We start from the raw sequence: 22,132 nt of genomic DNA, 5'->3' as shown, positions 1-22,132 counted from the left end.
AGCAGTCTTCCTCTTTTGTTTTATTTACAAAACAACTTTTCATATGCACTGAGAGCCACAAAGTCAATGGACATATTTATATTTAAGAATAGATATTTACGTGAACTTAAGTATTAAGTATTCAAAATAATAACAAGTCCCATCTGAAAAAACTGTGATTCAGTTGTCTCAAATGTTGAACTGAAAATTAAGGTTTTCCAGGAAAAAAAGAAAAGAAAGAAGGGAGTATTTGCTGTTGTTGTTTCTACAATTCATGTGTCATGGCAAATAATTTAGTGGCACCACACCAGCAATTTACCTCAAAGAAATGCATGTCATTTCCATGGCTACAGCTGTACAGTCAGTGAAGTATTATGTTGGCCATGTCAGATGGCTTAGAACGGCACAATGCCAAGGGTTAACTGCTGTAAAACAAACTTTGTAGGTCCTCTGTCTCTCTCTTTCTGTGTGCTTGTCTGTGCCCTTGTGACTATGTAGGATATTTGCCCCAATTTCTCTATCTTAATTAAATATCACTATAACATTCCCAAAACCTCCCAAAAGGCACTTTACGTAATGTTTCAAAGTGTTCTGACTTATAATCTGGGGTCTTTTCAAGAGTTTCCTGCGCGATACACCTGCGTCAAAGGCAGTGAGCTCCTTTTCCAAACGCCCTCGCACTCCTTCACTTTCTTATATGGGATAAATTGGGGTTGTTCTCCAGTCGATATCTTTAATTGGTCCTGGGTTGTATCAATACCTTCCGGTTTTACTGCTCCAGCACGAGCCACTGGGAACGGGTTGCCCGGGAAACGGCCGCATGGCAACAGGATCAGAGCCTGGGGGTTGTCTGCTTCTAGGTCTGCTCCCATTTTACATCGCATTTCCTCACTAGATGGTGTGCAAGCCACTGGAGAGTACACTTCCCCGCGCAGTGGGCTCTACATCCAGCTAAACAAACCTGGGAAACTATACGGAGGACCATTTCTTCACGGGGCTCCGAGGAGGGAAAGTGTGGAAATAAAAAGCGTCGCAGGTTTCTTTTCTTTTTTAGCGAACATTATACGCTCTTTTGGCCACAAGAAGACTTGGGAGAAGCGGCAACAAAACCCAGCTGTGATGGACATAATGATTGCGGTGCAGGATGCTTGTGTTTCTGGTCAGTGGCTTACTGCGATAATTCTCAGCCTGTGCTGCTTTCTGCCGTCCTGTTTGCCCGCTGGACAGACTGTGGACTATTCCTCGGTTGAAAGTGTGGTGAGCAGACAAGGCGACACGGCTCTGCTGAGGTAAAAACAAGCTAACACAACTTCACTTTCTCCCGCTCTCACTCACTTTCTGACGGAGTTCTCTGAAGCTAAACCGTCGGACACACGTCCTCTGAAAACAGTTTATCGTTTTAACATGTCTTAATGATACTTATACACACACAGCTTGCAATAAACACACAATAGGCCGTTTCCCTCCATCCCGTCCTCGTTTTTAGCCTGACAGGGGGGCTGGTCGGTGCAACGGGGGCTCGTACGACAAGTGCAGCTAACCGCAAAGTTCTGTAACACACTTCTACTATCCACAGACCACCGAAAACACTCTGTGTGATACTGTGTGGTGTGTTTAGTTGTGTAGCTGCTATAGTGGAAAGGTAGCGCTTGAATTACGACATTAGCACTGTGCATTATCTGTCATTCGCTTATGTTATATCCTTACATCATTTTCACTGTTTCAAAGGCTGCTGGTGCTTACAGGGGGTTTTGAGAAGAAACAGGGTGAAAGAGGGCTCTCTCAAATGCTTCTCTGCGAGTTTTGCTGAACGCACTATGTGATGTCGCAGTTTCAAAACGAGGCTGAAGAGTGTGTTTATGGTCGCGGGTGATCAAAACCGAGTTATTATGGCGGTGACGCTCTCTCCCCCCCTTTCCCCTTCCATCACGTAGGCTACGATGCCAGCTGCACAGGTAGAAGCCCATTAGGACGACATTAACAGACATGGGCGTGGTTTGGGCCAGTTTGAAACAGTAATGTGTGAATTACAGCAAACATAATAACTGCAGGCAAACAGTCAGAAGATGACTACTACCGCAAGTCTCAATATGAGCCCCCCTACCCTTTGTCAATAACAGCTTTCTTTAAGACTTCTGTGATTAGAATTTTTGTATTGCCCTTTTCATTTATTTGGGGAATTTCTAACTCTCTGTTGTTCACCAAAAACAGAAAACAGAAGATGCAAAATCTTTGGAGGGCTGTGATAAAATCTTGTTCTACCAATATCAAATATCCGCTTTGATAGCTCTGAGGGAACGCTGAGGGGGACGGCCCCATTTTAATATGAATTCTGTGGATGTTGACTCTGAGAGATGCTTGGTGTGGCCCTGAATACAGAGCAGCTAAAAGTGTCTAAAGTTCACCTCAGGTTAGCTTTTAGTCACCATTTCATACTTGATTTGTGGAGAGCTGGATTATTTCTGTGGCTAAAGGTCATGAAAAGTGGCTGTGCAGAGATGAGTGTCCAACTACGAGGGTGGTTAAAATGTGTCGGTGCTCTTCACAGAATTACCTCGGCAACAGCTAATGGGTGCTCACTGTTTATACTATGTTCCCCCTGCCCTAGAGGGCCATCTTGTCAAAGAGACTTACACCTCTGCCTGTCACATTACAGAGAAGTGTCTAATACCCTGGTGTCAATCTCCTTTGGCTGTGATCGGAGGCGGAAGCTTTGCCTGAAACCTGATGGTTTATTGGACGAGAGATTATCCTTGCGCGATGAATCAGCTCAATAAACAAGTCCCCACCCCCTTAATAAGGCAACGCTCTCCACCAGCAGGTCATCGCCTCTGAAAAGGCCAACTAGATATCATTGAAACGGATGGAGCAAACATATTCAAGATGCCTTCAATGCCAGGCTCTGAGAGTTGATGAATCTGTTATTCAGCACTTGCTGTCACCATTCATTGGCTTTTTTTTTCTTCTCACTTTTGTGAATGCGTGGTTATCACTTAGCTGTGCTTGCACCTGTTGACCTCACTTAGATTGTAAACCTCTTCACATGCTCAACTTTCCCTCCTGCGTTGCATTTCTAGGCGTATGTTATTGACAGGAAAGTGAGCAGACAAAAGCCCGCTCTGTCTTGTCAAGTCACGCCACAGTGTTTGCGGCTCTTTCTTTTTCTCCCTGTCTTCCTTCTCAACGATCATGAAAACCAGGCTCAAGTGCTATCTATAACACAGACTCAGTGCTGAAAACAGTGCCTGTTTGTTGACTTCCTCTGTTGTGAAGACTATTAGAGGGCAATTTTGCCGTGCCCGAAAGCTGATCCCCGGCTAAAAAATGTGAGCACTCTCAAATACTGACAAACCCAGAAGCACACAATTAGTCACTGCCTCTGGATTATGGAGTAGCTCCCAGGGGTGAGTGGACGCTGTCACATGTTCATTTCCCCCACCTCCTCATTTCTTCCCGCTGCATTACAGCTGCCCTAATTCATGTTGGACAGTGGGCCCACATCAATTAAATGATTCAAGCCTACTGAAGATGAGGAATGGTCCACATGTGTATCATCATCCTTTTAATCTTTCTTGATTACCTCGAAGCTCAGACAATCTCAGCCTCCTACAAAGGCCCCTTTTGTTTGAAATGAGCCGTGCTGCTGCTTCTGCTGCCATAGTGTCGTACATGAGTGAGCTCAAGTTATGCACATATGCTGCATTTTTTTACATACTGGCAGTCCATAGGGAGCGCTGTGTTTAGAGGAGCTACTGATCCGCTTCTTCCCCATTTTCTTTTACAGGTTTCTTGTCGTTTGGACGCGGTTGAATAAACCTTGACTCTTCCCAGTAAATGACTCATCTGGCTATGAATTTAAGGGGGACAGCCAGATGAAAAGACAGTTCCCCGTGCTGTCAGGAAACACAGGGTATCTGTGGCAGCCTCTTCCACACGGATAAGCAGCTGTAATCAACAGCAAAAGGCGAGTGTCTGTAAATTTAGTCAGAGCAGGCTGAGATCTTAAACACAGGCTGCTACCGTACACTTACCATTTGCTGTGCCATTCTTGAACCTTGTCTGTATTTCACTTTCTGTGCTTTGGCAATCAGCTCTTTCTTCCCAGTGAACTATGTATGATAGAGTGAGAGCTAAACAAAGTCATCATGCTTTTCAAGCTACATTTTATGACCTACGTAGACACAAAAAAAGAACCAGCCAGAAGAAAATAGAGTGAAGCAGCACACACAACACCAAGAGAAAGATTGTTGCTTATTTTTGTTATATACTTTGACAGTTGGCCCTCAGCCACAAAACAAAACCTGCACCACAGCTTCTTAGTCTCTGTAACGGTACAAAATTGACCTGTCACTTGTTCCAAAGTCCAGTATTCTTATAAATCTAAAATCATTACCTTGTGTCAACAAGGAGCTTGATGAAAATCTTTCCTGGCTGCACGTTTCTACTGGGGCTGTGCTTTGAAGCCTCATCCAGGACAAAAACGGTGCGATGGATCATCGTCCTCACCTGTATCATTATGGTGGCTCTGAAAGGTCTTGACATTTACCATAAGCACTTGTGCCAGAGACAACATCTAGCTTAAATGGCTTTGTGTCGCTGATTCCACCTTGGGTGCTCGTAGAAGAAAGTACGAAAGAATATTAAGCCCCTGTTCAAACTCCACAGGACACAATTTAAAAGAGGAATTGTTGACTTCCTTAACTCAGCTGAGAGACACTCACTTCATTTTCTGCATTTCATCACTTTTTTAATTAGGCCGCAGCCTTTTTTCGTCATAAAATATAACAACCCTGCTTCATCTCCAGCTGCTGGAGAAGGTGCGCTCCGAACACTAGCTGCCAACGATCAGCAGTTTCATGCGCTCATTTGGGGGGAAACCTGGTTTACTTCTTATGACGCATCTGTGGGCACACCTGACTCTGTCACTGTTAATTACACGCAAAAGTCCTCACGCCTGTTTGCCGCACCACATGTTTAATGCGATCAGTGTTACTGTCAGCGCAATGTTGCTCCCTTTCACAGTCCTTATGCTCACAATCATCCCAGCATCTCAAGGATCAAGTGTGAAGCACTCTCTGTGACCTCATTTTTTAGAAAGGGCGAGACACAGTCAGGGTGCGAAACAATGGATGTGGGGGAGGGGCTATTGTTAGGACGAGACTCCCAGATTAAACCGTCAAGGCCTAGATTTATCTGTTTGTAGCACTTTTCTTGAACAACATGCGTCCTACTGGCCAAAAAAAGCTTTACCAAAGTATTCACAGTTTCATTCTTAAAGCATCCATTCATAGTAGACACTCCTTAGCACAAATAGAAACGAGCCATCAAGGTGACATACCAGAGCAGCAGCTTAACAGACACTCATAGCAACCATCTCCTCAAGACCTCAGGTTAACCTCCAGTACAGCAGTCACTTCAAACTCAAGACTTTTTAAAAAAGTTCTCCCCAGCTTCTGAAAGGAAGTAGCTGAATCTTTTTTAGAGGAAAATGTGTCAAGTTTCAGAGCTGCCAAGGAAAATAAAGTAAAATGACCCCGTGGCCCAATTTAATAACAAGGCTTTTTGGAGAGCTTATCTGAAATTAATCATTATTCATCTCTCAATGAAAGGAAATGCTCTCAACCATATCAGGCTTTTTCTGCCAAGAGGTACAAGGTTAATACAGGAGGTTGAGACCTGTGAAATAAATCCAGTGTTTTCTAAATAGTTAGCTCTGAGATAGCCCCCCAAAAAAACAAACCTTCACAGGTAGAGAAAGCTACTTTTGTCTCAGCACCTTCTAAGATGCTGCCAGAGCTTTTTAGCTTCATGTCATGATTTGTGGCCTCATTTCATAGCTATGTACCAGGACTAAAACATATTAAAAGCCACATTTGCACACTGTAAACCATTTCCAAATGGATTACATTTATAGCTGTCATTTGTCTGCCAATTCAATCCATTGTACTTTGTGAAAATTAAGCATTTCTATTTCTAATAGATTTCAATTAGCACTAAAGTGATTGAGTGCCCCGGTGAATTAAAGCCTAAATGGAAATGCTTTCTCAAGGTAAATCCTTTGGTGAGTAATAGATGCTATGCTGGGTTTTAATGCATCTTTCTAATATTCTTAGAACCACTACCATTATAGGGGATGTGGAAAATGATTTGGGGTGGAAAATGGAGCTCTTTACCCGTTCCCAGCCCTGAGAAACCATATAATTGCAGTAATACTACAGGAGAATCTCAGAGGAGTGTTTTTGTGTTGTGAGAAAGCTGTAAGCCTCAAAATTAAACCTGGCAGAGAGTGACTGGAAAGGCAATAACAGGGCTCTGTATTTCCAGCAATTTGAAGGGAAGTTACTTGAAACTAAATTTTTAGAAAGCGTGTCTACTTTCTATGAAGATTTTTTTTTATCACTGAAAGTTGAGCATTTTTAGAATTTAATTTGAGCTGGATTCATTTTTTTGTCCCCTTGCTATTGACAAGTGGTATGAACACTTTCATCAGGTGTTTTTACAGATTCTCTAAGCAGACGATTCCAATGCAAATTGAATTTCGACAGACGGTATCAGAAGCACGCCTTCTTTTGCCTTTTCTTGTGTATTGATGCCATCTTATTGTGTAAAAGATTAAGCTTTTCTTGTTGAAAGCTCTTCCAGAGTAAATTTCTTTTACCCAGCTCCTTTGTTAAACAGCGTACTGCCGCTTCTTTTCCAAATCATATGCCAACACTTCCACTCTTTCATCACAGAGTGCCGAAATGATTCCTCAGAGCCCCTTCAATTAAAATCCTTAATCAATCAGTTAGCATCTCCTCTTGTTTCATGATAATTAGTTGTGCTTCTCCAACAACATTGCATAATCTCTTCTGTGCCTCCTTGGTTATATCCCAGTGAACGCTGCTCTGCCTCGCATGTCAGCAGGTTAGAGAGGAAACTTGCTGACATCAGAGTTTGAAGCCTGAGTGATGGTGGAGCTTTGAAACAAAGAGAGCAGGCGCAGGGGTGGTACATTTTGCTTGGTATGCTGAGCATGGAAAACACCTCAACCTTTAGTAAGCTTCTGGGGAACCAGAAATTTCCTGTTCAGAGATTTCTGCAGGAGGCATCATCATATATCCTGGAATTCAGCTCTGTGCGGTCCGAGTCAGTCAGTGAACTGATCACGCAGTAACAGTCTGATGCTTAATCTTTCGGTTTAGTCTATGAATGATTTTTTTCTTCACTGTGCAGCTTTTCTCTTACAAAGGGTGGTTGATGTCGTTATCTTTAATGCAGGACCCCTATGTGAGAGCATGGTTGGAGGCTGCAGGGACCACAGGTAAACATTAGGTTGATCCCATGGGTGTAATAAATCAGAAGTGTTGGCACCGTTATCTTCCCGATTCTCTTCAGTGAATTAAAACAGTCTGGTGGGACTTCAGCTGTTGTTCAGGGTATTTTCTTATCCTTTCATGAAATCTTGTAGCTTTGCTTATATCAGACTTGTGCTGTTCTGAGGGACTATGATCTGAAGCTACCAGGGCTGCAGCTATCGAATATTTTGGTATTCGAGTAATCTACTGAAAATCCCATTGGTTAATCAAGTAATCGGATAAAATACATTTTTGTTAAGTTAAAGAGAAGTTATTTTTCAAATGAATTTTTTTCTCTTTAAGAAATAGAATTTTCTGATACAGCATGTCAATAAGAGCACTTGCTTTGGTAGCTCCAAAATTTGTAAACACACTTTGACACATTTTTTGTGCTTTGTACATCTCATCAAATGTTGCGGACCCAAATGGCACCCGTTTCGTAGAATGACCCATTAGTATCCAAACTCCAGAAAGAAGCTAGATTTGTTGCTTGTTGCTATTTTGTATAAAAGGTTGCTTGAGGGGTCTGAAAACTCTCTTAATATGGCCTCAGCTCTATTTGAAATACCACTCTTTGATCTTTTTTAAAATGAAACGATTCCTCGAGGCGGAGAAAATTACTTGAGTATTTTTTGTAATCGAGTACCTCGAAACATTCGAGGAATCGTTTCAGCTCTAGAAGCTACCTTTTATGCTGACCTCACTTTACCTTTAGCTTTGCTGTCAAAGCTTCTGCAATCAAAGCAATACATAAACACAAACAGAATTTCATTGGCGTCTTTAAGCCTTCAACAAATTCAACACTCTTCTGAATATTTTAGTTTTGGTTATTCAAATCAAACACCATAATTTATTTCCAGTGCTTTATTCTGTAAGTCAGCACTTTTTTGCCAAATTAAGACAGATTTTTTTTTTTTGCTGTAATCTGTATTTTAGCACTTTTCTAAGCTTATTCATATGTTCACATTGGCTGCTTTCTCACAATTGATCAGAAACTCCAGCAGCTTAAGGAGCTACATACTGTCATAGTTCATTTGTCTCTATGTTGGCATGGCTAAAGCATTTTAATTGGAGTCACTCTGAGCAGGTTTTTGGGTTATTGTTTTTTCTCTCCCTCCCTCTGTCATCTGCATAATGAGTGTGTGGATTTCCGACCGCTGTAAATGTTTGTTGGAGCCGAGTAATTGGGGAGTCTGCATTGGTAATTATTAGTAAATGGAGAAAGAAGCAGTGGAGCAAATCAATATCACTGAGACTAGGAGACTGGTGCTACCTTTTGTTTCCAGGGGGATCAGGAGTTAAGGCAACACAAGTGTCAGGCTGCATGGAGATTCAGAAAAGCTTCCGTTTATATTACGCTTGGTGATTGTATGCTTCGTGTCATATATGTCTTAGCTGTACAAAGGACATATGGTCTAAAAGCTTTTCAATTAAATTAGTGGCTGATAAAAGACAGCCATAACTGCCCTGTTGGATACTTAGAGCTTAATTGTAGGTTTACTGCAACATATTAACCCCATGCTTTTTTGCGCAGATGGCACAAATGGTTTGTTACTGTAGGGTGATTCAATTAAAGTGAACAAAATCTGGTGTTGTCAGTGTAATTTAAAACACTCTCCTCTGCCCTTGACTTATTATAAGAACACAATACAGTCGTCAGTTACAGCAGGCCCTTCTCTCTCTGATTTAATATCATGTATACATTCCATAATTTAAACAGATAATGAATCTGCTGAAAGAATATCAAGGACACAAACTAAACATAGAAGCAGAAGAACTTTGACACTAATAGGCTGTCAAGCTTTATCCCAGCCACACCACGGCAGGGAGATAGGCTCAATCTGTGCTAATGTTAAACAGTGAATTCATCATCTGCCACTCATTAGGGACTAATTTTAGAGAGAGAGTGTGTGTGTGTGTGTGTGTGTGTGTGTGTGTGTGTGTGTGTGTGTGTGTGTGTGTGTGTGTGTGTGTGTGTGTGTGTGTATGTGTATGTGTGTGTGTGTGTGTGTGCGTGCGTGCGTGTGCGTGTGTAAGAGCGGGAGCTTTTAAGCTTTTCGTAATGGCACTTTGATTTCTCCACACTTCCCTCCTTCTCTCTGCTCCACCTTATCTCAACCTATCTGTCTCTCTCTGTGCAACTCCCTGCTCCTTAATTGAGTTTAAAAGTAAGCAGCCAAGGCAAATGTAATTGTGATCAGGTAGAAAAGGTAAGGCTGCCTTGTTCTCTACTAGCCCCACAGACTACCTCTCTCTGCCTTCAGTATTTAGTCTGCTCTAGAGCTGAAATATATATTGGTCTGGGATTTGACATCGTGATTTATGGGTGTGTAATAGTCAGATTGGGGACAAGAAGTCAGACATGGGACATGAAGTAGGGCAAATAACTCAAATGTGTCGTGCCTCTCCTTTTTTTTGCTGCTGTCACTGAGGGAAACTTGCTTGGCTGTGATTGACTAAACTCAGAAAATTCCCCTCATAACCAAGCACAAAATATTGAATATGTGTATACCCGGTGTTGCCTTGTCCTGGTTAAATAATTATTAACTATTTTTAAATGATAATTAGGCCTGTCACGATAACAAATTTTGCTAGACGATAATTTTCCTAAATATTGCCGATAAACAATATTATTGTCAATATTATTTTGATTTTTTTAAACATTTTTTCATTGATGTAATTATGATAAATGGGATAATGAAGTGAGTATACCATATCAAAAGCAAGAAACTTTAATTTCTTAAGAGTATTTAACTGTAATTAAAAGGTCAGGATCTTTTAAATAAAATAAATTAAACAAAAAATGTAATAAATTTAACAAACAAGAAAGAGAAAAAAAATACAATGAAAATGAAATGGACTCTCCTTTAGAAAAAAATACATGTCAATGAAAATAATTAATACTAATCAAAAACAATAAAAAATAGACCCTGTCTCTAAAGAAAAAACGAAACTAAAAAAAACAACAACAATAAAAACTATAGCTTAAATAAAAGGGAGTTTATACAGTTCCTGAATTGTTTGTAACATGTACTTTTTCCCAGTCAATCCGTACTGTCTGTCAAACATTTTTAACATTTCTGGCTTTTGACCCTATTGAAGAGCTGCATTTCTTTGGCAATGTAGCTGTCTTTGAACGCCCACCATTTGGCGCTTTTATTTCTATTTACTTTGCAGACCAAAAGCCTCAGTAAGAGCGGATTGTCAAAGAACAAGGCTCCGCTGCACCTCCCCTTCTTCTTCGTCGCCACTATTTTCAAACAAATGTGACATATCAGCTCGTTGGTGTTCATGAGCTCACACTTTATTCATTCTGATAAAAAACAAAATATTCCCACACTGGGACTGTGGCAGGCGGCTTAAGAACCGTTATCTTTTGTGCCATCGCTCACATTAGCGTGTGTTTCCTCCTTATCCCTCAGGACGCTTGCTTCAACTCTCTCCGTGTGTACGCGCGAGCAGCCCCGTCGCAAAAGATGCCAAAGATCACATTTTTGACAGATGCTCACGCCGCAATAAATCCGCTTAATCTGCTATAGAACCCATGCACCCCGATGTTAGGAAAGATAGACGTAGTGAGACATCTTCTCATTCAGCCTCTTTGGTCGACAGAGAGGAGGAAAACAAACATGCATGCACGTGTCAGTTTATCGAGGCTGGCAAACTTACCGAGGACGTTTCAATTTATTGTTGGGTTAATTGATTTATTGATTATCGTGACAGGCCTAATGATAATCAAATCTGAGAAATCTGTACATGTTTTAGGAATGTTGAAATGTTTGTTTGTTGACAGTTTGAGCTGGTAGGCAGTTCAGTCTGATATGGCACAGATAAAACAAGCTTCATTACTTGGTGCCATTGATGGATTTTGTGTAAATATGACTGTTGTATATCACAGACTCCAAATGTAATGCTTTGGAAAAGAGGTGTTTTTATTCCCTGTGGTCATTGCTGTGTAGTATAACACACATGGGAGAGTCTGTGCTGTTTTTGGAGGGAGTTTTGTTGCCAGAGCCATCTTTAAAATGCCATATCTATGAAAGTAAATCTTATGTTTGTTATCAGGACTGACATGCTAGAAGATGAGAACATTTTGAGCTTTGAAGCCCTGAGAGACTGAAGTTAGTTATACTATGATATTCATGGACATTACATTACTCCTCTACTGGTATTTCAAAGGCTTGGCAGCCTTAGCCACTCTGCTACTAATTTAGAAGCTTTTGGATCAAGAAAAGTGGAGAATATTTCTCCCCTGAGGTATTTTAACTATCCTCTTTAACTCCATCAAAGTTACAGAACAAGCTTTACAGAACAACATGGATTTAACCTCATCTAGATGTTTTTCCTTATTTCGCTCTGTTAGCATCATGAATGGTGGGATTACAGCGACAAGCTAATTAGCATACAATTTAAGAAGCTCTACGGACAAAATGTATGTGTTGTTGTTGTTGTACTGTACGAAGCTTCTTTACCTCTCATGTTGGAATTTGTTTTCTGTTTTTTTTTTTTTTGGATGTAACACACACTCGCACACAGTTTCATTTGACTGTATTCTGAGAGAACAGTGAGGTGCCATAATAGAACTTCCCTGGGGCATGCAATCAGTTTCCAGCTCCTAACACGTTCTTCAATATCTAAAAACAGCCAGTTGTCTTCGGTGAAAGTGCGCGGGCAATTTCTTTCTCTTTTTCAAACCTCAATCCAGGCACTGCCTTTGATTCCAACAAAATGCCCTCACTGCCTTCCTCTCTGGACTGTGTTTGTGTCACTTTCATTTCAGAATATTCACCCTGGTTTTTGCCAGAGTATTTGCAAATGGCTAGTCTTTTCAAAGCCTCTGGATGATCTTGTCATCTTCTTTTTTTTTTCTTTTCAGCCTCATGCAACAGGCTGAAAGAAAAGAAAAAAACACTGTGTATTTGTCAGGTGAGTTTCTGGCTGTTGTTTTCCATGTCTGGCATTAACAGCAGAGGTACATGTGGAAGCAGGTGCTGTACTGGATGACTTCAGTGGCATGTTCAGTCTCACTTAAGGGAATATCCAGGCCAGATGTTGTATTATGTTGTCTACATGCTGATGCCAGTGTAGCACTCTTTGAAAAGGCAGAGGCTGGAGGTAGTTCTAAAAACAGTTGCTTGAAAATACTGCTTAAACAATAAATTCTGGCTTTTTATCCAATTTTTCCAACACACGCCGACATGAAAACAACACCTGATAAACAACATTACCCCGACAGGCAGACGTGGCCATTCAGACATGATGAGGTTTACAGTCACAGTACAAGCCACTGATTTGTCTGATTTCTGCTCCACAGTATTGACTTTTGAGGGTTTTTTTGTCTAAAGAACAAAATGCTTCTCTTAGAGGGGCGGGGGTGTTTGATTTGATTGTGAGGACTGTTGGAGAAAAGCATCTTATGCATTCCTGTGATGGGGAAATGTTTTCGAGTAATGACAGATCCTTGGGAGAAAGATGTTCTGAGGAATCAGAAGTGTTTACAGCAGAGCACAACCAAGGTTCCTGTCCTTGTTCCCAGTACATGACAGAAATAGTGATTTCAGAAAAGGTTTCGAAGGTCTGTGACATGTTGGTGTCAAGACTTCACACACAGGGTTGTTCATGTTTTTGTTCGTGAGCATCCCAAGTAATGTGTAGAGACTGGAATACCAGCTCAGTGAGACATCATTTCAGATGTGCTTTGTCAATGACATGTTCCAGGGAAACTTGATCTGTATTCAACATTATATTATATTCAAAGCTCATAGTAGGGGGCAGTAGCATTTCTTTAAGCTGGTGTCTGCCAGCCACAAAATGTAGAGGAGATGAAGAGCAGCGGCAAAAGGAGGAGAGGAAGACTTGGAGACCAGTTAGCTAGTTTTTATTGCAGTGAGTGGTTTTAAGTGCAGCGCAAATCATTTTGAAGTAGAGCGCAGATAAATGGAAGGTGCTCTTACTGCACCCCAAAACATTTCCCTGCTACTTTGGGAGTCTTTTGGATTTCTTAAGAAAAAAAAAAAAATCAATACAAAACAGGGTGTAAGTGGATAATGTGTACGCAGACTTCCATGCAGTCACTGAAGACTGAAAGCTGTGTTAACAGACGTTTCTGTCACAGTACTGGTGGTGTGGATTAAACATACTTTTGATGATCATTAGAAATGGATTGCCGATTCAACACAGTATAATTTCGTAAAAGCCCTGAATCCGTCACTACACCGGAGTTTTGAGTTGATTCTAAAAACTAAACAGGATGGTTTGAAGAACCCCTTTATCAAAAGCTCTGGCTGCTGCAATAGACCAGGGTCAATGTGTATTAGCAGACTCACAGTATCATATTTCAGCACTGTGAAGCCATTCAGTTAAGTTTTGAATCTGCACCGTAAAGGATAAGTTCGGTTTATACAGCTTTTACATTGTTAATAGAATGAAGTAGAACAAAATACTCATCCAGAAGGCTTTCCTGATCCAAGCAGTGCTTCAGGAGATATTTTGATCCAAAATTGTGCAGCGGACGTCTGTATAATGGGATCCATCGGGGCATAGACAGCACTGCTCCTAAAACTGCATTAATCGTCCAAAAACTCATGTTTTTCACCAATATGCCATCATGGTCCGCTCCGGGTTAGTCCTCTGCGGCAGTCTGTGTCACTCCAGACAGTGCTGTGTGGCTGTACAAGACCTCTCCTTTCTTTGAGGGGCAAAGGTAAACAAAGTCTTCGCCAGTTCAGAGGTCATTACAGCCACACAGCGCTGTCTGGAGTGACACAGACTGCAGCAGAGGACTAACCCGGAGCGGACCATGATGGAATATTGGTGAAAAACATGAGTTTTTTGGTGATTAATGCAGTTTTAGGAGTAGTGCTGTCCATGCCCCGATGGATCCCATTATACGGACGTCCGCTGCACAATTTTGGATCAAAATATCTCCCGAAGCACGGCTTGGATCAGGAAAGCCTTCTGGGTGAGTATTTTGTTCTACTTCATTCTATAAACAATGTAAAAGCTTTATAAACCAAACTTATCCTTAATCAAAAATGCAGATGCATTCTGGGATGACTCAGATCCTGGCAACAGGCCAGCAGACAAAATTGTGTCTTTAGGTTCTGTGGCAGTTTGTACAGCTTTAAGTTGTTATTTATTGTGGAACCGAGGTTAGGTTTTTCAGCCCTTGTGAGGGGTAGGGTTTAGTAGTTGCTATGTCTGTTTAATCTCTTAAACTCCTTTGATGTTGCATATAGATTGTATCAAAATTTTTTGTTGCAGCATGGTGACAGTGCCGTCTTCCTGTGTGTTAACTTGGCTGCTTGCTTTCCTGGCTAAATTATTCCAAAGATAGATATATTTTTTTTTATCTCAGTTAATAATAGTGGGGATACTGTACACAACTTTATGAATAATTCATGCAAGCATTTCTTTGTAGAGATTAAAAACAGAATAATTCATGCTGTAAGCTTACATAAATGGTTTGAGAAACGGCTAATCAACACGCTGGACCGTCGAATCTAAAGCTATCTAAAGTTCTGAGTTTATCCTCAGAAGTGCCAGCTCCAGCCCAGATGAAAACCGACCACAAAAAAAATTCAAAGACTTCAAATCCATATTATCTCCACCTCCGCTTCGATTGAAACTCTTCTGATTTTCTCCTGGATGTGACACAACGCAGCCTCTCCTGGTTCACTCCGCCTCTGAGGAAGTGACAGGACCTAATTATACAGTCTTGGGGCCCAGTGACACTTAAACATTAACAATTACATAGGAATAAAAGCAGCAGATAAAAGAGGAGAGAATAATGAGGAGAAAGAGGGCACGAGAGAAAGAGAAAACAGAGAAGGGATTTAGAGGAATGTTGTAGGGTTTGCTGATAAAGCAGGCAAGAAATTGAGTTTGCAAGGAGCGAAATGACAGTAATGGCTCTTTCCACTTGTTTTGACATCGTAACCAGATTTAGAGGCACAACATGTATATTTATTCAGGGAGGTTTTTTACATAATGCTCATTGTGCTCGCCAATTGCACATATCAGTCAGGCGTCAGTGCACACCAACAATTCCCGGGCTGTAAGCTGAACCTTTGTCCTTCATTGAAACCCAGAGAACATGCAGCACACTGTTATTAGATGTCTTCCCAACCATATGGTTTGCACGCTTGGTAATTGCTTGCGCGTGCACTACAAACTATTGTGGATGGATTCATGATGTGAACATGCTCAGCTGTTTGCCAAAGCTCTCTAAAGGACACTGGCCTTCTGTTTACTCTGCTGTAACCCTCTGAGCCCTAAATGGATTAATGATCCTGAGGTCGTCAGTCAGTACACAAGGCACTGCTGATGTGTCCTTGAGAGTGGCACTTAATCTAAATAGTGTCAGTTAATATCCATCTTCATAAATGCATTATACACATATCATGGGTTATGTAAGTCACCCTCCATGAAGTCAGGAGAAACAAACAATGCCAGCCCCAGGTAGCACCTTGGCCTGGAACACAGTCCCGGGGAATATCAAGTGTCTGTAGTCTGGATTGCATTGCTTTGTCATTGTTTGGAGTCTCTTTCCTAATGTATTCTGTCACTGCGTTTTTTGCTGGTCGATATAAATAGTTCATCCTGTTCCAAAGGGATACTCATAGGTTCACTCAGCCTGTCAATATTTATGGCTCCCCGTACCCACCGTAGTGTCTGGCAAATGTGCAGTGCACAGTAAACAGGACCACGGGGTGCTGCTGACATGCTAGGGGGGCTTCTGGGCAGTGCTTAATCACAACAGTATAGCTCAAACACACTTCTCTGAGTGGGCGGTTTGCTGAGACCTGGACCCCACATACTCTGCGAGGGGAGTTTGCAGGGTTGCCCAATTAGTGCTGAAAAGTGTAGCAGTGCGTCAGCAGGGAAGTGCGCACCCGAGGAGGTGTGTCATCAATCATCACTCCAGCTCCAGGCCTGTTCCAAACCTTTTCCCAATCTGGCAGGAGCAGAAAGGAGGAGAGAGAATGACAGTGGCCAGCCAATTCCAGGAAAGACAACAGACTTTACTGGAACTGACTGCATTAAAGTAGCTCCGGGCATTAAGAAAAGGCAATTATTTCTTTAAAAGTGCTTTATTTTATTAGGTCAGGGAATTGTAAAACACAGTTTGAACTTAGCCACGGGATAAGTCTGGTAATATTTGGTTGCCTGAGGGCTACCTGCCAGGAGCACATGCTTGTCATGAAGATTAAGCCATGCAAGCCTAAGTAGGAACAGCAAACACACTTGTGTACAGTACTGTTCTAATTTTCTCCCACTCAGAAACTCATCTCTGTCTTCTTGTGGCATATCCCAAGATCTGATCAGCTGGTCACTTTTACACTCTGCAGTCATATAGGGGTGGGTACCGAATTAGGTACTTTTATTGGTACCGGCTGAATTCTGTCAAAAGTACCGGGTATCGATTCATGTAAAACCAAAAGGTACCATGTTTAGGCACCTAAATGCATCCTTGTGACTGTGAGGGAGTGGGAGAGTAGGTGATTTTCCATGCTGAACATGAACACAGCATTGCAAGGTTATATGTTGAAGAATAAATTTGTTAAATTGATTTTTTATTTATTTCATTATTAAACAAATTGATATTTTTTACCACATAAACACAAAAAGTACCGAAACTTGGTACCATTGAGTACTGGTACCGATTGCCAGGAACCAGGCATCGGTATCATATTGTTTCAAATGTGAGAGGTACCCATCCCTACAGTCGTATGATTGTGCCTTGTCTTATTTAAAGCCCCTCTAACAACCTGTTCTTTAATGAGATCTCAGAAACTCTCCACATGCAATGCTACAAGAACATCCCAAATATCAGCACAAGAGAACAGTACCCTACTGATTCAGGGAGTTATTCAGTTTTAATGAACACAGGTGGTTTCTCTTTGGTAGAGTGAGTTATGTCCTTGAAGGGTTGGAGATTTCATACATGGGAACTTTTATCCATGTAGAGGTGTTTGTTATTCAAGACAATGAATGAAGTATTGCTGCCTCTTTTTTTTTTATCATGAATGTGAATGTAATTTAAAAGCAAAAGTGCACATTTCAGTACTTTTAAATTTGAGGATAAAAATATTGGGAATATTGGGAAGCTGCAAATTACAAAGAGGAAGGGTTTCCTTTGTGTTATTATTTTTTTTGATACAAATAGATGTTAAGAAGAATATAGAAAATGACTAACTTGATTCGACCAACACAGAAAAAGAATTAATGGCACTGTTAAGACTTTATGAGTGAACTTGAAATATTGTGACATCTATATTTGCCATTTATATTCTACAATTAAAAGAGGGGTTGACTGGAATTGGTCATTTCAATTAACTGGTCAGATCGGATTTTCTAGAGAGAAGTTCGGTTTATATAGCTTTTACATTGTTTATAGAATGAAGTAGAACAAAATACTTACCCAGAAGGCTTTCCTGATCCAAGCAGTGCTTCGGGAGATATTTTGATCCAAAATCGTGCAGCGGACGTCCGTATAATGGGATCCAACAGGGCATAGACAGCGCCGCTCCTAAAACTGCATTAATCGTCCAAAAACTCATGTTTTTCACCAATATTCCATCATGGTCCGCTCTGGGTTAGTCCTCTGCTGCAGTCTGTGTCAGTCAAGACATCGCTGTGTGGCTGTAATGACTGCTGAACTGACAAAGACTTTGTTTACCTTTGCCCCTCAAAGAAAGGAGAAAGTGGAGTCAGCTCTCCAGAAAGTACAGCGCATGCGTGGAGGGGCAAAGGTAAACAAAGTCTTCGCCAGTTCAGAGGTCATTACAGCCACACAGCGCTGTCTGGAGTGACACAGACTGCAGCAGAGGACTAACCCGGAGCAGACCATGATGGAATATTGGTGAAAAACATGAGCTTTTGGATGATTAAGGCAGTTTTAGGAGTGGCGCTGTCTTTGCCCCGATGGATCCCATTATACGGACGTCCGCTGCATGATTTTGGATCTAAATATCTCCCGAAGCACTTCTTGGATCAGGAAGGCCTTCTGGGTGACTATGTTGTTCTACTTCATTCTATAAACAATGTAAAAACTGTATAAACCGAACTTATCCTTTAAAGAGCAAACAAAGCACATTATATCAACACATTATTTAAGTGTGATTCTTATAAGCTAAAGAAAGCTGGATGTGTAGAATAACATTCATATTTGTGGCAGATCATGGAAAATTCATTGTATTGTGTGTTTAGTCGTTAATTGCAGATACCTCAGATATGCCACGTTATAAGCCCAGACCTCTGTCAAGGATCGCACATTCAGCCTGTCAAATGTTTACACTGCCTCCCTTCCCTCTTGTCAGCCATTTATAACCCAACTGTTCCTCCTCGGTTTCATCGCTGACACATTGTGTGACACTGGCTGCGAGATTTGAAACGTTTCCAAAAATGGGTACTTAGCTCTGTATGGAGGGTATAATGATAATGACAGTTCATCATCATATAAAATGCCTCTCATTTAACCAGCCTTCACACTGCTTTGTCACAGTCTTGACAGTGTCAGTCCCTGCTAATGAAAGCTTAAAAAAATCCTCTCTGAATGTTATCTTTGGGGTATTTTATCATGTCGGAAACTTCTTAAAGCTCCATACTTTCAAATTAAAATTATGGATATACTTCTTGGTGTGTGTGTTCTTTTCTTCATTTTATGTCCTGTGCTCTATGGAAGGGAACGTCCATGTAGAAAATGCTTTAAGATTATCTCCCCTGTGGGAGCTGGAGAGTAATATAATATAGGATATAAGGGGAAGCTGCCCTCACACAGAGCAGCGAGACAAGGGGCTCAATAGAGAGAATATGGTTCCAGATAAAGCCTTTTTGGAATATTTGCATGCTCAAATTGGTATTTTTGGACGGTGGTTTTTGGAGGGTATCTCACGTGCAAACATGATGGGACTTGTGGTCCCACTGTCTGACATCCACCCTTCATAAAACAGTCATCAGCATTAGCCGGATTGTGTAATTAAGTTTTGCCCCTCCATTAGAGCAATATTTCATCACTCACAAATTATCCTCAACAACATTATCTTGATGTTAATGTCCATATGGCGCTGGCGATGGCTGTACCGCTCTCACTGGGTGCAGTTTAAAATGTTATTGCTCCGATGGAGATTTCTCTTGATTAGAGGATAGAAAATGATATGACACCATGATACCACTGAGCCAGGTTTTTAATGCCTCTGTGGTCAGGGTTCAGTATCTTTTAGCCGTGTTCAGAGAGATGGGCTTCATGGCAGCGTGTGCTCTTCATAAACCATTGACTCAGGTGAGAGAAGCATGCTTTTTTTTCTTTTTTCTTTTTTTTTCCTTTTTTATAGACAAAAAGCATCTGTGGGAGAAGAGAGCTGGGATCTTCTGGTAATAACCTCTTCTTTTAACCGACAGTCATGAAAGGCAGGGCTGACCTACATGCTGTAAGGAGGAATCTCACTTTCTTGTTAGTGTGTACTGGTGGGGAATTGAGGTCTTTTTTTGTCAGGAGGTGATACGTTGAAGCTGCAGACTATCTCGGCAAAGCCCAAGGAAAAAAAAAAAAAGAGAGAGCATTGGAGAGCACACACTCTGAGAGAAGACTTGTGTGTTTGTGCACCAGTATGATTGTGTAATGTTTGTGCACAAATGTGTGGGTGTGTGTATCAGTGTGCTTGTTGGAGTGTGTGCAGTGGTGAGTGAGAGGGGGAGGCATTTGGAGGGAGGCGTTGACTGACAGCCCTATCTCCCATAACACTATAGAGCTCCATACATCATTAATCCCTGACAAAAATGAACATTCTGCCCTATTCTTTGAGGGCTAAAAGACCATCCTCTCGGCTTTTCCTGCTGTAAGCCAGTGTGTGTGTGTGTGTGTGTGTGTGTGTGTGTGTCAGTGTGTCCATCCCACATTTTATGTGGGTGAGGATTCACCACCATCTTGAGGTTTCTGACCTGTGCGTTTGGTTCAGTGCTGTTATGATGGATGACATGGTTATCAGAATCTCGCCTTCAGGATGGGGGCTGTCCTATCTTGCTGTCAAGGTCAATGGTTACTAGGCTTATAACAGAGTGGCAACCCAGTGAGCGTGCCGAAACACACCCTATATTTCATCCAACATCCATCAAACCATTTGTCACATTCAGAATGAATGCTGTCGAAGAGAACAGACCCAAGTGAAGGCGAACAATTGGACTAAGAATGAAGATGTTGGCTTCCAACATTAGCTGAGCGTTATGATGATGATGATGATAAATGGACTTGTTTGTATATCCAGAAATAACTTGGTTATATATGTGTTTGGGTCTGTTCTGAATAACAGGCTTGACTGTGCATGTGTGTTGCAGTAAACCTGCGTCTTGGTTATGTCCTGATTAGGACGAATGTTCAGCGCGGGGATTAATCTCTTCTATCAGTCCACAGGGAGCTGATAACAGATTGCAGGCTTTCATACTAAAATAGCATATAGCTTCAAATGGGAAATCTGCTAATTCCATTAAAAAGTTGTGAGCGACTCATCTGTGAGACCAAAGGTGGCAGAACAGGATATTTCATAGCAATTATTTTGACATTGTAGCTCGTGTTGCTTTAGTCAACGAAAATTATGAATACATATCAACGTCAACGAACCTTTATCACGTGACTGAAACGGGAGAAGACGGGACGTGAATGGTGGTCATGTGACTAAAACTATAATTAAATATATAATGTAATATTGTTGACGAATAAAAACGGGACTAAATGTGGTTTACAAGATGAAAACTCTGCTAATATACGTCTTCATTTTCGTTAACCAAAACGAGATGGGACATAATGTCATTGCGTTATTTAGAATCACTTTTATCTTGTATTATTTCCATTTCCTGGGTCTAGGGATGGGTACCTTTCACATTTAAAACGATAAGGTACCGATGCCCGGTACCTGGCAATCGGTACCGGTACTCAACGGTAGCAACTTTCGGTACTTTTTTGTGTTTATGTGGTAAAAAATATCAATGTGTTTAATTATGAAATACAAAAAAAATTCAATTTAACAAATTTATTCTTCAATATATAACATATTTGCAATGCTGTGTTCATGTCCAGCATGGAAAATCACCTACTCTTCCACTCCCTCACAGTCACGAGGATGCATTTAGGTTCCTAAACATGGTACCTTTTGGTTTTACATGAATCGATACCCGGTACTTTTGACAGAATGCGGTCGGTACCTATAAAAGTACCTAATTAGGTACCCATCCCTACCTGGGTCGCAGTTCAGCGGCTGCATCAGGTCGCACTACGCAGACGCAGGCGACGTCACTTCCTCTATCCCCCCACTCGCGCGGCATTATGTGGAAGATGGAGCTACGGATAGTAAAGTATAACGACAACTGAAGAAACAAAGTTTAGTCTGACACAAATTCAAATCAGAGCATCTTCCGTGTCTGGAATTGAATGTATTCTTGAGTCTATAAGGTACGATATCCATGTTTGACTTTTGAAATGGATGAATTAGATAAAATTTTGGTTACATCTACTCCATACTGAGTACTTGTACTTTGGACTTTATTGTTGTTGCAAATTGTGATGAATAACAGACACTACATGCTTTGTTATAAATGAACAAAAGTGGGTTAAGTAGAATTGCATTGCTCAAAAGAGATGAGATTAAAGTACAATCTTCATTGACTAAAACTAGACTAAAATGTCATCAGTTTTCATTGACTACAACTATACAAAAATAATCATGGATAATTCTGACAACAATAAGACTAAAATGCTCAGACTTTTAGTCAACAGAAACTTGACTTGACTAAAAGGAGTATAAATGTGACTAAAACTAATA

At 41.1% G+C, this 22,132-nt stretch overlaps 1 protein-coding gene across 2 annotated transcripts in view; it reads left to right on the top strand.

Annotated features, from left to right (window-relative positions):
• Nucleotides 1-730: 730 nt before the first annotated feature.
• negr1 (neuronal growth regulator 1) overlaps nt 731-22,132 on the top strand; it is a 169,210-nt gene continuing 147,808 nt past the window's right edge. Inside the window, exon 1 of one of the 2 annotated variants that reach the window (XM_074667973.1) lies at nt 731-1,268. In XM_074667973.1, the coding sequence (XP_074524074.1) occupies nt 1,099-1,268 (170 nt within the window). In that variant the 5' untranslated portion in view covers nt 731-1,098. The remainder of the gene's footprint in view (nt 1,269-22,132) is intronic. The other variant, XM_074667974.1, reaches the window with a different exon arrangement.

The sequence above is a fragment of the Halichoeres trimaculatus genome, unplaced genomic scaffold (assembly GCF_033239565.1).
Source record: "Halichoeres trimaculatus isolate MK-OKI-2021-1 unplaced genomic scaffold, fHalTri1.1 fHalTri1_scaffold_4, whole genome shotgun sequence".
NCBI classification, from domain to species: domain Eukaryota; kingdom Metazoa; phylum Chordata; class Actinopteri; order Labriformes; family Labridae; genus Halichoeres; species Halichoeres trimaculatus.
The sequence above is the reverse complement of the archived record's forward strand: the minus strand, read 5'-3'. Positions and strand labels throughout refer to the sequence as shown.